The sequence below is a fragment of the Dermacentor andersoni genome, chromosome 3 (assembly GCF_023375885.2).
Source record: "Dermacentor andersoni chromosome 3, qqDerAnde1_hic_scaffold, whole genome shotgun sequence".
Taxonomy (NCBI): Eukaryota; Metazoa; Arthropoda; class Arachnida; order Ixodida; family Ixodidae; genus Dermacentor; species Dermacentor andersoni.
The window spans coordinates 151,619,322-151,637,710 of NC_092816.1; the positions used below are offsets into that span (position 1 = coordinate 151,619,322).

An 18,389-nucleotide genomic window follows, 5' to 3' on the forward strand; every position below is an offset into this window, starting at 1 on the left:
AGCGCCACAGCAGCCTTGTGGCAAAAAAAAAGAAAAATTAGACCTGCATACTCTAGACGTGAGAACAAGTCCAGCTTTAGGTGTCCTGGCTAACATGGCTCTCCTAAGTGTACAAGGTGAATAATGGTGCCATGAACTTGTCAGAATGACAAAGCAAGTTTTCAGCAGCAGAATTAAAAATAAAACACAGTGACCATCCTCTGCAGCAGTGGTTCTCAAATGTGGTTATCAGTTGTCACAGTACAACAGCCTAGCTCAAACTCATAATGCACTCAAGGAGCCATTTGAGCAAGCTTCTCTTTCTGTTACACAAAAGCAAACAGAAAACCATATTTCACTCTAAATATATGTAGTATTCTCAGCTGTCTAGATTATATTGCATATCTGTGGAGCATTCCTAATTAATAAAATGAAAAAGATGAAGCTGCAGACTGGAAACGAAGGTGACATCACATTCAGCTGAAGACAGCTGATGTTGGAAACATTCAGTTTATGACCAACTATGTCTAATGTCTCTGATGCAATCTCAACCAGCTCAGAGAATGCAGTTACATTGCACACAACATTGCAAGTGCCCCATCAGACATTCTGCTCATTCCTTAAGTGGGATAATGCCCATCAAGCTTTCATAGAATGACCAGCAGAGTGCAAGCATCGCCTTTTATCCTCCCTGCTTAACTACAATGGACCTGCTGCAAATGTTGCACAAACGTCAGTTGCTTCAGACCCATGTGTACTCTCTCAAACCTACAAGACTGCATACAGTCTCACACAAGTCTGGTAGTTCAAGAAACACTGCTCTTAAGTCACAGTGGAATACAAGCTAGATGGTCACGCTAGGTATGAAAGCTTGCCCAATTTGCAGTGATTTCAAAGCTGCGGTTTGATGATTACCCATGTTCCAAGGCCCCACTTACTTCTCGGCCTCATCGCTTGTGGAGTTGTTCAGGTCAGCCCTGTCTCCTGCAGCACCAAACATCTGCAATGATGAAGCGATGTGCAGGTCACAGAGAACACTCAGTTTCATAAAACAATGTGTTGAGAGATTTCTGGCAAATAACTTAGCTCTGTTTCAACTTGACTGAGCACAGTTTTTTCCTATCCTTTTTTTTTTTTTTGCACGTGCAGTTGCCAATTGCCAACTCAGAATTGCCCCTTCCCACTCTTAGTATGCTTCATGGCGTAACACTACTGTATTGAGGCGAAGATGATTTTCGGGAACCGGTTTTATGCAACGTGCTGTGCTTTCCAAGGTTCGAAGTCATTGGCGAGGATTACAAAGGCGGAGCTGGCACTATTGCTAACAGCTGCGAATTGTTTCAATTTGCAGCTGGCAAAAATTCCCAGCTGGCAGATGGTAGAGCGGCTGCCCCAGAAAGGCGGTGGTCCCGGGTTCAAGTCCCGGACCAGGATGAATTTTTCTTCAACTGCGAGGCTCTTCCTCCGATAGACCCGTACGGGTTTCTTTTGTAGCAACTGCTATGATTGGGTGGATTAATTAATGATTTCTCTCCACCTTGCAGGCGTTCACAGAACTATTACGTCAATGGCTTACTAAACAAATTAACAACGGTAGAATGTGTAAGCGTGACTCAACGAGGACATATAAAGAAACAGACACACAGAGACAGCGCTGTCTTTGTGTGTCTGCTTCTTTCTACGTCCTTGTTCAATCCTGTTTACACATTCTATCATGGATTCAAACTAAACAGCCCACCAACGTGTTCTAACTAAATTAACCAGCATGGTGCCACGCGCCCACAGGTAAACATGAACACACCTCGCTTGATGATAGCGGAAACTGTCTATGAGAACGCTGGAGTTAGGAATCGCGGCAGCAGCTGTGAGCCAATTGACCTCCGTGCATCTGCCGCTTCAATGCGAACAAAACATTGAAAGTACAGCGCATATGAAGCTACTGGCACTGCGCGCACTCTACAAACATCGCAGATCGCTTTAAAGATGAGGCCCGCACAGGCATGCACTATGGCCATGTCGCAGATCGCTTTTAAGACACACAAGCGCCAGCAACGTGTCTCTATGGCGCCCGCCACAGGCATCTACTACGGCGTCTGCGATTCGCGTGGCCAACACTGTAGTAGATGCCATGGGTGTGTCCACTCTGTACAGAGCGGCGGGCGAGAAGGACATCGAGGCATTATAGCAGCCGCCGCCGGAGAAGAGCGCCCCTCTTTCCTCGCCTGAACCCCTGCCTTGCGTGCCACAGGAGAGGAAATGCATCTGATTAGCGTTGCTCGCTCGCGCATGATAGATATGAAGCGCGTTCGCCAGTCACCCTTGCATGCTTTCACTCATACTGAACCTCACAGCGACGGCAGAAATGCACCTGAAGTGTCCGTGTCCATATAATTGCTATCACAATAAAACATGGCACTGAACAGCATGAAGCTTGGTAGCGCAGGTCGAAGCAAGTAGGCCTAGCGTTGCCACGGTGGTGGCTATTGCTGCCAGCAGATCTACGTGCGAAAGCGCCAGTTCTAGGTGGTAAGATTATCAAAATGGCAGCTGTGTTGGCTTCGATTAATGCTGTTTCAGACCTGCGGTCATGGCAAGAAAGTTGGGAAAATTGGACAGCGGAGGTTTTTTAAGCATTGACTTAATGGGGTATGTGGTGGTGCCGCAAAGGCATCTGAATTATCGGGACCGTTTGAAAAGGCGGCCGACCGGAAAATCGGTCGTTGAATGTAAAAGGAAATGAAATGACAGATGTTCAGTGCAGTCAACATTTCTAAAAGAGCGCTGAAGGAATATACAAATCCCAACTGGTGGCCTAATTAAACTTTGATTATGCCTACTGCCCATTAAAGAAAATTTATTATTTGTGTCACTTTACATGCGCTGCCATTAGTTGCGCAATATGCGCAATGTGCTGCACTGCACTTGCAGATGAGAAAAAATTTAATTATTTAAAGCATAGATGCACTGACAATGCCAAAATTGTAGAAGTGTAACAGAAAAACAAAGCTAAAAAATTAGGTTACACCTTTGGATCTCTCCTACTGTGGCCTGACACAATGCAAAAGGACCGGTGACCAGTTAGTGATCACTACAGCGCAACCCTCTGCACTGAGGGATGTCTCCCACCTGCTGCAGCTTGTCCGGGGGCGGTGGCACAGACGTGTCCACAAGGGTGGCATCCACCGGTTCATTCTCGGGCGTCTCATTCTGGGGTGGCAACACCACCACAGGGCTCACGTGAGAGCTCAGGTCTGATGCTATCAGGAAGTTGGGTGGGTTCTGCAACAAGCGAGAGAACATATTGCAGTAGTAGGGCAAGTTGGGTGGGTTTGGTTTTCATTTATGATGAATGTACAGGGCACATGTGTGTGGCGACGTGTACATCGTAATTATTCATGTAAGGCCCATACTTTTCTTTTTTACAGGGTGCAGGCCTTACATCAAGCAGGCTTATGGCTACTCACTGAAGACTCAAACTGTACTTGGAATGCTATGGAGAATAGCACAACCACCAGTGACAAACTGTAAACACTTTTATTCAATCATCCTTGTCATTTGACAGACTTGCCTCATAGGTGCTGCTCCAAAGCTGGTTAATCTCCATGCCTTCTGTGACTGAAATTCTCCTCACCTTGAAGCTCTTGACGACAGTCTTGGAATGAAACTTTATGCCACACATTCAAAATGCACACGCACGCTTCTTGCAGCGATGCCCTCTTATTGCACCTAAAAGCACAATGCGGCTAAGCCTGCTATACAACCTGCCTCAGCAAAGCTAATACCGTTAAGCACACTGGACGATGGACCTATGCTGTGTGATGCGCGATTGCGAATGGGCAGGATACAGTGATGATGAGGAAGATGACGGCAGGACACTAACTAGTGCATCTAGCCGTGGCTCGCGGAAACTAGCCAAGATGCCTGCGTAGCCTCCAAAATCGCAACATCGCATTGCTTTGACCTCGAAGGCTATGTGTGTGGGTACACACATGCAACGCTTAGTGAAACTTTGTTTTTGCCAAAATTTTTGCCTTAGAAAGCAGGGATGCAGGCCTTACACAACGACAGGCTTTACATGAGTAAATACACTATTTGACATAATTACCCGATAAACTTTGATTTGTTAGTCTGCGCTCATCCAGTCTTAATCCTGCCCTCGTACATTTTGGCGCCCTGTACATTCATTACTAAGAGAGAGAGTGCCGAGTGAGAAGGAGAGCGACTCAACATCGATCAGCAAGCTATCAGTAGCATTGTGAAACATGGTTACAGTGCTAAGAAAGATGAAGGGGCAAACACGAGCTGAACAGGAATGGTGCTGGGTATCGACTGGCTTTACTGGCCGCACAATGCATGACAGGCCCACTTGCATCAAAATTTGAGAATAATGAGTAATTGTGCACTTGCATCATCTGCAGGTTGTGTTTGTGCCTTACTCGTTCTTAGAGCTGTAATCAACATATTTTTGTGCGTATAATCCACTCCCCCAATTACAACAGCCTGGAAAGAAAAAAAATATAAATATCCCCGTGTATAATCCGCGAAGGCAACTGCATACAACATTGATCAAATCATTGCAAAAACAGTCTCCATTCGTGAATGCATGACTCGTCTACCTCGTATCTTCAGCCAGCGGCTCTGCTTCCCCATTCTTTGGCGATGCTCACAAAGCTGGATTCACATGCTGGACATTATCATGGACGAATCAGTCCCACAATATCTGATGTAAATCGGATCACTTCACAGCTAGCACTCACACGACAGCAGATGACAGCACGGATCGAGAAGCCCTAGCATCGGCAGTGGCAACGAAGCAAATGCAACCAAACCGAAAATACCAAAGGTGACTTGGCTCCCCACCGTATCGCTAAGCTCTTCGCGCAGACTGAGAGAGCACCACGAAAACGGGTGACGTATGAGTTACCGGCGCCGTGTGCGCTATTCGCTAACTACTAAATGCAAGATGGCGACCCGTAAAACGGAGGAGAACGGGCGACCGTGAAAGAGGAGACAAGGGAGCTTCAACATGCAGGGTTGGGGAGGAGGTAGAGTTCCCTAAAAGATAACGAAACTTTGAATGGCGGAAAACCTTGCCTTGAGGTATGGCTTCGTGGCAGCGTGGTGCACGCTGCCGTGAAATTAAATGAAATGAACAACAACTCACCTCCGGTAGGAGGGGAACCTGGATGAGGTGCTTGAAGTACTGCAGGTTCACTGAATTCAGGTAGAACTGCTGCAACCTGAAAAGTGTCGGGACCAGGCATACACTGTACACGCAGCCATCACGCTTCAGCTCCCAAGACCCCCCGACACAAATGCTGCTCATTTAATGCATCACGCGCACTACCATTTATATACATGTTGCTTGTCAATGATACCTCATGTCCCACAACAAAAGTGCAACAGACCAGCTGTATGCAGGTGTCACTAAGCAAGCCAAGTATGAACAGCTACTATTAATATAACATGGCTTAAGGAACAATGCAAACTTAAAGTACCATGTGAAATGCTTACTGTTACGAGTTATAACAAATGTGTTTATTAGTAAGTGGCCAGCCTCCTCAGCTGGCCATACCAGCCAGCCCCGTGCCCAGTGTTCCTTGATATGGGTTGGTCAATCGCATACCACTTAATGATTATGATGATGACAATGATTTCTTTGCATCCCCTTTGAAACGGGGCAGTGACAAATAGTCTGCTAGTCTGCTTAAGTTAATCAGGTGTGCTGAACATGCTTTTCATTCTAGCGTTTTGGAGCACAGCTCTTAGGCACACGTTTCTGTGGCGAACGTCGACGCTGCCCCTTGTGGAGCAAATGTGGAGCGCAGTGGGAGATGAGAGACTGGGATAGCAAAGAGAGCACAAGGAGCAATGCGCAGGAGGAGGGTATGGGGAAAGTGTGAGAAGAAAAGTGTAGTGCCGAGCAAGGCGGGCTTTGTGGCGACTATGGCTACGAGATGGTGCCAGAGTAGCGTGCATTGTCTGTATGGAAACAAAGTGCTGCATGAGCGGAAGTCTGTCTGCGGTGGCTGCCGTGAATCACACCCGCACGTCACCCATGGGCCTCCTCTCGCGACGTACCAATTAATAAAATGAAAAGGAGACATCCACCCAATCTTAGCAATTGCTACAAAGGAAACCCACACGGGTCCCTCAAAAAAAAAAAAAAAAAAAAAAAAACCTCACAGTTGAAATTTTTTTTTTTCCTTAACTGCAAGGCTTTTCTTTCGAGGAGCCCATATGGGTTTCCTTTGTAGCAATTGCCAAGATTGGGTGGATGTCTCATTTTCACTTTATTAATTATTTGTCTCCAATTTATGGGTTTCCACAGAACTATTATGTCAAAGATCTCCCAATTAGCAAGGCAGTCGTGCCACACATCACTCCATTTGCAACGTGCCACACAAGACAGATTGCCTGTGCCAGTCAATAGATTGTGAAATGAAAGAGTGTATACAGGTGCACTCAAATTTTGCATTAGGGAGTATTGTAATTGTCGGTGTTGTTTATTGTATACTTCTCCTTAATCCTTTTTCTCTTCCTCAAAACTTTTTTATCCACCTTGTACCGCTACCTATGCCTGTACTGGATACGGTCTGCAGGTTCAGTGGCATCTATAATCATCGTCATTAAATGATTGAGAACACAACAGCAGAAGAGCATATTCTCCTATTTCTGTCCTTCTGTGCCTCTCATGTATATTGGAACTACCAATTTCTGGCACAGTTAAGACATACATCTTCATGCCCTTTAATGCGCAGACAATTGCTGGCCCCTCAAACTCTTCAAAGTGCTGTTCTAACCCTACATTTACACAAATTTGTAGTACACTATATCTCCTTATATCTCTATAGTGCAATCCACTGGAAACAGCTCAATTACTGCAATAAAAAGGTTTAAATAACACACCATGCGCTGTGCATATGTACCTTTCAACACAGTATTTTTTTTGTGTGTATTGCGTAAGGTGCATGTCTTAAGACAAGTGGGACAAAAATTTCAGTACCCAAAAACAAATGACAAGAGGACAATGTGTGCCCTTAGCTGCCTTGAAGAAGGCTGTTTGTTCAATTCAGAAACTCTTGCGAACATTTTGATAGCTCAGAAGACAGTGCTATAAAGCTTTCCTATACAGAGGCCTAGAGTCTCTAAAGTTGTTTCCCAATGAGCCATTCATCAGACAACCTTCTTTAGTAGCCTTTTTCTTGAGACATGGGTGCATAATAAGCATGATCATTACACATTGCATGCCAACAACCCTTTTGAATAAAATATCTGCAAACTCCTTTTCTGCAAGATTGCGGTGACTACTAGCCACCATAAGTTTGGAAAGCCCGCCAGAAATGTGTAGAAACACCAAAATAAACCTGAAGCAAAAGCCTGGTGAGAAAATATTCAACTTAGGAAAAAATAAAGTTTGCAGGTCGATGAGAAGTTACCGGTTGCCTCCAAATACTCAATAACTTCCTGCAGGCCAGCTTTAAGTAGGCTTATCTATTTTGGTCTCTACCTCAGGCGAGTGAGTTCCAGGCTGTGGAATAGAATGGGTTAAATAAAGCCTATGAACCACAAGGAATGTGCTAAAATGAAGACTGAGAAAAGATACTCAACAGTTTGAACTGCTTGAGGAAGCGCTCTCTGTGGCCGAGGAGGGTATCGCCTGGCAGGGCTGCAGGTGTCGTGGTAGAGGGACCAGGTGCGGGAAAAGGAAAAAGAAGAGAATTTGGTCACTGGGGGTAGCAAGCTGGTGTCCCAAAGTGTTCATTTACTGTACTCCAGTTCGTACATAGCAGGCAACGCTGTGGAAACTACTTGAGTAGTGCTATCATATAAGTCTCAATCTTGTGTGTTTTGCGCCGCAATTTGTTTCTGATCTGTGGTGCTTTCTACAAAAGCTTACAATTAGTGCCCCAATATTGACAGCTGTGAATGCAGGATATTTCTGATGGCTCAATTTAAAACATAGAATGTCTCTGGGACATACGTGTGCAAAGTTTCAAGTGTAAATTGCTGAGCCGTTTTCTTAAGCAGCAATCTTAAAATTTATTTCGCTGTTTGAAGGAGCTTTTCAGGGGCTCTGGCGGCACTTAGGAAATTGTCTAGAGTCCTCCCATCCATGCTCAACTTTGGCATTGTTACTGTGTGTTTCTCACTAGAGACGCCTTATTCCTGTCAAGTTTCACCTTCGTATGCCTCTGCTCAATAAATCACTCTGCTCAATACTTCCCAGTGCTCCAAAATTTAATCAACAGAATGTTGGTAACTTCTAACTTTGGCCATGCATCACAAGTGACATGCCCAACGTCATCTTCATATTTTGTTGTACTAGTTCCAAAAGTTCTTTCAGTACATTTTTAATGACCTCTGGAACATGCTTTTTCGGGAGGACATCTTACGCCACATATAGCCTACACACTAACAGCTTCTTTGTAAAAGGTGATTTAAATGAAACATCATCACCATGGAGAACTTTATATAAAGCAAATTAAATGCACCCTATGGTTCACATATGATGGGACCTGCCTGTACAAACTGCAAGCGAAGCCATAGGTGGCTTGGCATGAAGCCCACATCTAGTTTTCTATCTCATGTTTCTCCCCTACTGATGATAAAGTTTCTGCAAAATATTTTTTTCTTTTTGTTGATCATGTTCATTCGCAATGTTTTGCACATTAGGTAGAAAATGAACATTTCTTTCGGGTATTTATATGTACTGTCATTAAATGGTTAACTAGACTGGCTCCTGAAGAAAAGTGTGCAGTATTATGTCACTTTGAGTGAGTGCACTTTGCCGTTAGTGTCATTCGCAGCCTGTCCTACGGAAAGGTTCAGTGGCACTCGCCAGCAAGTGCATTCGCCAAGCTCACTTTACTGTGTTAAAGTGCTGAGCTTCAATAGGAGTGCTTAAAAATGTAACAGCTATTACTCAATGCAAGGTATGCACCAATTGTGAAGCCTCCTTTTTACGATTTCAAATGTTACAAGTGTCACCACTCCATCTGCAATGTGTCCTTGTCTTGGCTAGTGACGACTGATCACATTAGTATGGTTGTAATGAATTACTACATTATCACGATCATCCTCAGCCTATTTCATATCCACTGCAGGACTAAGGCCTCTCCCTGCGATCTCCAATTACCCCTGTCCTGCGCCAACCAATCCCAACTAGCGCCTCCAAATTTCCTAGTTTCATCACCCCACCACTTGCATTAAAATTTATGCTACGCAATCATCTTAAATTAACAGAGTTATGTTGCAAACATTTCCTAAAATAACAAACATATAATATGTCTGCCGTTTCACCCATGAACACTGCCATCAATTACAAATGACACTTTGCTTTCTCATGTAAGAGTGCATAGCCAAAGTGACACTTGCTGTGTTGAAGTTCACTCACTAAAAGTGCCACTAAATTTTCCCATCTGATTGCAGTGTTACTCGCACAGCAGCTACACATCATAGAGAGTGAGCAGCTCCTCTGCCACTATGATGTGTGAGGGTGGCGTGATCGAGTATGCATGTTCTGAATATGGCGGAAGTACAGTGTGGAGGTGAAAAAGTGGCAGGCCGGGGGCAGGAGAGAGTGAAGACAGTTTTCTGCTGCCTAGTGTCAGCACAAATTACAGGCTTGGCACTCAATGTAGCGGAATTAACAGCCGTTTGTTACATAAATGGCACATTATATGGATTTTGAAATGCTCATCACAGAAATAAATACTTGACATTTTTCTGCGCGTAGCTCAAAGCTATGCAGCTAGTTCATACACCATTCTTTTTTTTAATTGAGAGATTTAGCTTGTGTGTAAACATAGTGCCCTTCACGGAACAACAGGTTACTGGAGGCATTTGCAGAAGACACCGTACCGTGTTGGTGGCGCCATCTACTCACACAGGCTTTCGGAGAGGACACCCAGCAATTATTTCTGTAAGCAACCACATTCTACTTGTCTGCTGGTGCAAAGCTTCGGCAACAACATAATTATTAATATGCAGTCCTTCATTTATTTTCCTTTGATGTAAACACTCATGGAACACAAAAATGTTTCAAACGCGTTGTAGTTGGACAATAACTTGCAAGATGTTCCTACTGCTGCTCAAGGGTGCGGTAACCCAGTTAAACCTCGTTATAACAAACTTCAATATAAAGAAATTGTCGAATGATATAATGAAGTATTAAACTACACATAACCTCTTTTCCATAGAACACCATGCACTTAAACCTCAATATAACGAAGCGTGTTTGTATGCGATTTTATCATCATTGTCGTCATCAACATCATCATCATCATCATCATCATCCTATTTTATGTCTACAGCAGGACGAAGGCTCTCCCTGTTATCTCCAATTACCCCGGTCCTGCGCCAACCTATTCCAACTAGCACCCGCTAATTTCCTAATTTCATCGCACCACCTAGTCTTCTGCCTTCCTCTACTGCACTTCCCTTCTCTTGGTACCCATTCTGTAACCCTAATGGTCCAACGGTTATCTAACCTGCGCATTACATAACCTGCCCAGCACCATTTATTTTCTCTTAATGTCAATTTTTAAATATAACGAAATTTCACTGCCGCAGCAAACAAATGCTGAGACAATAAACGGAAACTTTTGCGGTTTCAGATGGTCAAATGATTGAATTACAAGCAGCTGTTCCAAACGCACTTCTCAAATTGCGTGCCGCGCAATAGGAGCCACCCCCGAAGTGGAGCTGCACCATGTTCTGTATAAAGTCCAAGTGCGATAAGATCCTATCGCGCCCTGCACACTGTGTGCTTTAGGTGCGAGTGAAAGTGTGCGAGGGTGAGACAAGAAAGATGGTGGCTTCACGAGTGCTGCCTTCCTGCACGAGCAAGGAGAAAGAGGGGGAGGGGACAAGCTCGAGCTCGAGGTAACGCGATCAAGAGCATGTGAGGGAGTGGAGGGTAAGTTGGGGCATGTCTCGATTTCTGATGCGCCTCTCAGACATGGCAGCTGTAAGGGTGGCTGAGCACATACGCAGCTGTGCACCCTGCTATAGAGGTGCGTGGCTGGCAAAAGCGTGGCTGGCTTCACTTAATTCGTACCCCCAATGTAAAGATATTGTCAACGTGGCATGAAACCATGTTAGTCATCGCCGACTCCCACATTCATCAAAATTAAGGGCTTTGTCGTTCAAATTTGCTTTCTTCGACTGCCCGATAATTTGGAAAATTCTGCAGCCCCTTTCTGTATAAGAAAAATCAATTGGTGATTGTACTTATTTGCATAAAAGGTCTAATTTCGATACAAAATTTTGATATAACAAAGGAAATTGATAATTTTACCAGCTTTGTTATATCGAGATTGAACTTATTTCGTCAAGGATAATGCGTTCACAAGCAAGTTAAAACTCCACAATAAAGCTTCAGTTCAAAATTTGTCCTCCTTGCTTTGACCGCAGCACATCACCTCTACAGCGCAGTCATTTGACCAAGTAGGCTAATCAGGATGCTAGCACGAGCAAAGATGAAGGGGGTTCTTGAATCAACCGCCACCTTGCATGTATCCGCACAATTTAATTGGTCAATATTCCCATGCCCACGATTTCACTTGTCAATTGATTTGTGCTTCCAGTTTTAGCTGCTTCCTTGTCAACTCAATTGAGAAACTAATTGTGGTAGGTCTAATGCCCAGACTGTGGCAAATTTTCTTCATAACTGTGAAGCTTTTGTTCTAAAGAACCCACATGGCCTTCTTTTGTAGTTTTGTACTAGCTGGATGCCAAAATATGCCTTTCCCCATGCAAACATTTGGCTGATCGTAGCAGCTACAACAAGCAACTTGCAACACTAGCATTCCTAGACACTTCAGCAGAGCTGTATTCCATTTCCTACGTAGCAGACAATGTTATGAATGCTACAGAGATGGCCTTTACAGATCACATTTGTGACTAATACTATACAGCTCGTCACATATGAAAGGAAGACATAGAGGTATGCATCACATAATTCAATGTAACATTGTCATACTTTCGTGCCGCAAAATATGATGTAATTATTGCATGTAAAGCGTCGTTGATGTGTACCTATTTACCACTGAGTGAGCAGAGCAGCACGTTTCTGGGACCAGTGGCCACGGCACACCACTTGCTCCCATAATCAATACGTACTGTGCTGCACACGGGAAGCACAAAAGTGCAAAAATAATAATGTGATTTGATGTAGCCTCACACCCACAACTTTTCACTGCAATGTATGAAGTATGTAGTTATTCCCTAGAAAGCATCACAGATGAAAAGCTGCATGGCCAAGGGAGTGAAGTAAGACTTCTATGACCACACCACTTGCGTTGGCTGATGAAATAGAGTACGCTTTGCTGCAAAACCATTTCAATTCAGTTCACAACCATGACACCAAATGACAATGCAAGGCAAGCAGAGCTGGAAGCGTACCGGCGTGCAGCTTGAAGAGGACCTTGACGGTGTAGTCGTACAGCTGGCTCGAGTCCTGGATGCAGGGGATCAGGGGCGCCAGGCGGCACTGACCCGAGTTGGTCATGGAGTTGGAGCGCGCCATGTCCAGCGAACCAAACACTGCACGTGCATAGGGAACACAGACACATTGTAGGAGCCACGGAACTCAGAACTGCCGAGAAACTTCTATGAGGCATGCATGCTAATGGGCAGACCCTGCAACCTAAGCTCCGTTGCCTGGAACTAGAGAGGCACAAAGACCTGACAGTTGTAGTTTCTAACAGAACAAATGGCAATTGCGAACATTTTCTTTGACAAGTGTGTTTTGTGGGTGTTAGTGTTTACCAATCGTATGCAAAAACAAAAGGAAACTGACTTCCCTAAGCGCACTGTATAGCGCGCATGCAGCAATCAATGCCACAAACGCTGAAGAATCTCAACAGAACTGCAAGGACATGACTGGAGAAGGCATCCATTTGAAGCACTATGCTTTGGAGGCACTGCAAGTGCAGTCATACATCAATAAATTAGCTCCCACAATGAACCATGTCAATAAATTATAACAGGTGCAGCTGCGTGCACGCTGTCAGGTAATAGGCCTTCACACCTCAAAAAAATTAATTCAATTGAACACTTCCAAACATCATTACACTATTATGAACTAAATAATGCTAATGACAAAAACACCACACACCTGCCTGCTGAAGGGCCAGGATCTCGTCCATGTAGTCAAACATCTCACACGTCAGTTGGAAGCTGAATGAAAAAAAGAAAGAAAAGTCATTTACATTTAGCATGTTCAGCTAATTAACATCATCACTCATCCAGTAGGTGTCTACTGCAAAAAGGCCTCTTCTGCAGCCTACAATCATCCCTTTCCTGTGCCACCAGACTCCATCCTTTGCCTGCAAAATGTGCTTATCTCATGTGTCCCTCTAAAGTCCTACCATCCTTGACTGCATTTCCCTTCCCTTGGCACCCGGAGTGTCAATTTAAAAGATCACTGATTACCTGCTCTACACACTGCATTATACGCCCAACTTCAGTTCTACCTTTTATCACAGAGTCAGAATACCAGCTACCTCTTTTTTGTGTTGCTAATCCATACTGCTAATTGTGATGTTGAACACACAAGACTAGGTACCTTTGTGTTGCAGAGTGTGTCGCTGTCAAGAGATCGCACCACTAGCGCACATGTATATTGCGAAAGACCGGCGGGGTGGCCGGACGTGAGGCCTACCAAGTGAGGCCTACCAAGTGAGGCCTAATGGCTGCGCCACAGAAGGAAACGGCAACCTGCTCCTTCGAGGGCCAACCAACAACTGATTTATTTAAAATTGGAGAGAGAGAGCAGGGATTACAATGCATTGCTAGACTTCACTGTTGCAGTACAAGATTGAGCGCGTGGTGGCGCTGCTAGCAGTCGGACACATTGAACCCGAAAGTGGAGGTATCACATACATACGAGAGTTGTTTGAAATAAAGGCCGCCTTCAGTTGGTGACTGGCTTGGAGCAAGTATGTAACTTCAGACACAACTTAGCAACGAAGGTGGGACTACACTAAAAATACCATCTAGCAGGCTCTTAGGACAACCGGTAGCGTGCGACACTGCTTACTGTACCTTGGCAGCACAGACGCAGGACACGCTGCCCGCTCAATCGTGCTGCACAAAGCAGGAAAGAAATTCACAACCTCTTCGCACTTGAAGGAATTGTGTGCCACAACAGCAGTAAAACTCGTACTCGGAGTTGCATTACAACTCCGAGTGTCACGGGTGTCGGAAACCCTAGGGACAAGATAGCCCATGTGCATCTGAATTCATTACAGTAGTAGTGTCATGGCCCAGCTTTGTTATATGCGTTACACTTTCAGACCTGCTCTTCAGGCCATAATGGCATTACAACCAAACACATCACCCTAACAAGCAAATATTTTGTGCTAAACTGTCAGTTTAATTTCTTCCCTGACAGTGTTATTAGAGGGTGCTGTGCAAATGTACAGAAAACAGGGGTAAAGAAATGTCTTCTAGTACAAAATTGTGCTTCATTCTATACACGTATGTAGAGAAAAAAAAAAAAGAAATGCTAATTCAGCCACGATCAAGTCAGATGTGCAGTGCACCTATTACTTTATGCTGAAAATATGTTTATCTAAACGCTCTCAACTCCATTTCCAGCACAACTCTTCCTGTATATTTGTTTGCCTCAAAGAGGAAACATGGGTAAGCTTACACATAAGTGTTCAAATTGAAAGGTTTTAAACTTGCTAAATTTCAGGGTGCATTTTTCCTGTATTAACTCCTATGCTTCATAAGCATCTAGCCATGTGCAATGACAGTTTTCTTGCAGACAACATATTTACTCGTGCAGGGCCTGCTTATCTTGGAACTTCCAATTTGAAAAACAAAGGTTTCACAAAGTGGCACTTGCATCAGTCTGTGTCACAGTAGACTAAATGCAGAAAGAGCAATGATAAAAATGACACAGGCGACTTAATAAAGGTGTTCCTTGTAGGCCATCAGTGCTTGCAGACTATTCAAGGTACAGTAGAAAGTGTCTGCAGAGAGTAGCAAGAGCAGTTGTCAAAGATCCATACCCCTGTCTAAACCGCAAATGAAAAAAAAAAGCAACATAACTTTCACACGAGTAAGTAAAATGCATAACAAGACTACTCACAAAACGTTGACATCTCCTTCGCCTATGTCATCCAAGGCTTCATCTGTTACTGTTAAGTTACCTGGAAACTTTGGATTCTGTGTGGAGAAGAGAGTCGAGGAGGAAACGTTGATTTATATGAGCTTTAACATTTGCACTAGATAGCCACATGACCAAGAAGTTCTAAGAGAATGAAAAAAAAACCTTACAGTCGAACTCTAATATAATAAGCATGGACATAATCAAGTAAATTTAAGAAATTTCTCGTCAAAAGCAGTATGTAACAAATATATGCTTATTTTATATGTAACAACATTTTAGATTGGTGCAATATAGGGGAATGCTTCTGAACATGGAAAAAGTGTTATTTTACGAATTACATGCAGAAAAAACCCATTAATGCACACTTATAAAATAGCTTCGTCAGATTTACAAGAAGTTACTCACTGCAAGTACTCGGAAGTCACCATTACTAAAATCATCTATCATGGATGGATGAATGGAATTGAACAGAATAATCTTAAACTTTTTAAATGTCTCAAACATTGACCTAGCTTAAGATATGTCTTTATTTCACCCCGATACACTGAGCACAAGAGGCGATGCCATGTGAAAAATTCGGTATACAAGACCAGGGCCGAGCAGAGATGTAAGGAATGGGCAAGAAGACGGGCCCATTCTCTCCTTCCACTCGGTGCCTCTGCTCTGTCCAGACTACTAGACACTCATCCAGCTAAAATTTAGCTACTCTCAATTTCTGACACTCATGTCTTCCTGCCAAAACAAAATCACTACATTTTGTTTGAGGTACAAAAATAAAATAAAATAAAACAAGCAAAGCAATATTCGTATGCATCCCCAAACAACAATAGTCCAACAGAGGTCTATTCGCATCTACATAGCTGAAAATAGTGGCTACTGCTACTACTGCCCTGAAGCTGGGAAGGTGCCATGCCCAGTAAGTTCCTTGTTAATTTATTTGCACTTCGATGCAAACTACTCCAGCCATATACAATGCACACATTCAAGCACTCCAATCCATAATGACAAGCTTTGAATGCATGTGGAGAAATATATACTACGAAACAAAACTGATACACAGACACGCAGTTTGGGGTGTGACAGTACAGCGTCCACAACCAAGCGTTTTATTCATCCATGAAAATGCTCACCCTGTAGTGAAAATTGAGCTTTGCTACGATGAGGCGACAGTAGCACTGGATCAGCTTTCCATAGCCTTCTTTGAGTAGGCCCTGTGAATTTATTTAACACAACAAAATTAATGTTGTTGTTTCACTTGTCATGTGTATACGGGGTGTTTTCATTTAGATCATACAGAACAATTAAAAATCGCCTGTGGCAGATAACACAATTGTAGTCCTGGAATTTTTTCTTTAACTGTGGGGTTTTACGTGCCAAAACCACAATATGATTGTGAGGCACACCGTAGTGGGGGACTCCGCATTAATTTTGACCACTTGGGTTCCTCAACAGGCACCCAATGCATGGTATGCAGACATTTTTTTAAAATTCACATTCATCGAAATGTGGCTCTAGCAGTCACGATTTGATCCCACGCCCTCGGGCTTAGCAGCTTGATTACTAAAAGCAGCAGAAATCTCTCACACGAGAAATTCAAATGCATCTACTAATTTAACAAAACACTAATTAACCTGATTGTTAATTACTATACAGCACATATTGGAACTTGGGAATAGAAGCCAGTGAGTTTGAAAGCACACCCACTTGGCAAAAATTCTAAGGACTACACGGATTTTGAGTTATATGCCATGACAGTTGCAGTAGAAATGCATCATTCTCCCACTTGCATCTAAAGAAAAGCAAAAAAAAAAAAGACTTTCATGCATTGAAGCACAAAAGTAACTGGAATGCTGATGTATTTCGTAGATCACTTTGGGAATGAATATCTCGAAACTGGTGTCATCCTGAAAACTTGGTTGAAGTGGATATGCCTTGCAAACTTATTGGTTGCAATTCGTAAATTGTGCCATAAAGTAATTCCTGTAAAAATTCATTTGTGAATTTTAAAAGTTAGTCAATTATGCATTTCCATTTCTCGCCGAAGTAATGTCCGCCTCTTTAGGTTATACAGCTGAATAACTAAGATCACGCTATTTGCCGCAGACAATTTTTTAAAATTCTGTATGGTCTAAAAAACACCTGATATCAAAGAAATATAATAAAAATATAAAGAAAAGGTATATATCTTAACAAATAGGAAAAATGAATGCGGACTGCTTACTACGAAGCTGAAATAAACACGAGCAATACGGTTCGCAGAGGGAAATGTACTTACAGCAAACCGATGCACACATTTGCCACAAATGAAGCGGGGGCATCAGAAAAAGCACCGATTCGCAGTGCATAAATGCTGCACGAGGACTGGCAGATGAGGCAGCATGTGAATGCCAAATTTTGACTGACAGCTATTGATGATGCTTGATCACAACAAAAATTCAGAGTGAATAAAAATGCACCCACGATTCGAGAAGCAAGAAGCTATGTCTTACTTGTGTCTTACCAATGCCACATCTCTTTACACTCTAGAAAGATTGAGGAAGCAATAGAGCCATAAGAATTATTAGAAGTAGTGCTACTGTACTGACCATCTGCAATGCCAAAGTGAAGCATTTTCATAAACATGAAAAATTTTACAAGAAATACAGCATACCTGGAACAACCTTTCTCGAGTTGCTAGTGCACTCAACATAAGGCATTTGCAGAACTCTAAATGAACCCCCCTCCCACTCCTACACACAAGCACATGCACACACACATACATGCACACAGACACCATAATGTACGGAAAGTAAGGAGGAAATGAGTAGAAACTGAAATTTTTAGAAGACAAAGGCCTTACTGTAGGGATGAAATGGTGAGCAGCAAAGGACCATCTCTATTGCTCAGGCTAAATAATTCAGAAACCCTACTAATACATCATATGAGCCGTAACACTGCCAAGGGCCTGTCCTTGTGGTGCTAATGGTGTTCTAGTGTAATAACACTCTTGGCTAATACATTTCATCACGTAAAAAGTCCCAGTCACGTAAAAAATATATTATGGGAGTCTCAGTTCACTCTGCACTCTGTTCACCACAGAACGCTGCCACACAAAGGCTGACCCGAACACATCAGTAGTGTCTCCTATTCTGACGAGTAATTTTCTAAAGCCTTGTAACAATCCAATCAATCAATCAATCAATCAATCAATCAATCAATCAATCAATCAATCAAATTACAAGAGTATACAGTCTTACAATTTCTTTCAATCAACATCCCTTAATCTATTTTCTTATTGTGTGCG

General features: G+C 43.2%; 1 protein-coding gene across 5 annotated transcripts in view; it reads right to left on the reverse strand.

Moving 5' to 3' along the window:
* Positions 1–18,389, reverse strand: part of Hip1 (Huntingtin interacting protein 1) — a 127,644-nt gene that overhangs the window by 93,049 nt on the left and 16,206 nt on the right. For all 5 annotated transcript variants that reach the window (XM_055067398.2, XM_055067397.2, XM_055067396.2 and 2 more), the window contains exons 5-12: positions 16,237–16,317; positions 15,086–15,162; positions 13,103–13,164; positions 12,388–12,528; positions 7,591–7,648; positions 5,144–5,219; positions 3,106–3,258; positions 918–979 (exon numbers count right to left, since the gene is read on the reverse strand). In XM_055067398.2, coding sequence (XP_054923373.1) covers positions 918–979; positions 3,106–3,258; positions 5,144–5,219; positions 7,591–7,648; positions 12,388–12,528; positions 13,103–13,164; positions 15,086–15,162; positions 16,237–16,317 — 710 coding nt within the window. The remainder of the gene's footprint in view (positions 1–917; positions 980–3,105; positions 3,259–5,143; positions 5,220–7,590; positions 7,649–12,387; positions 12,529–13,102; positions 13,165–15,085; positions 15,163–16,236; positions 16,318–18,389) is intronic.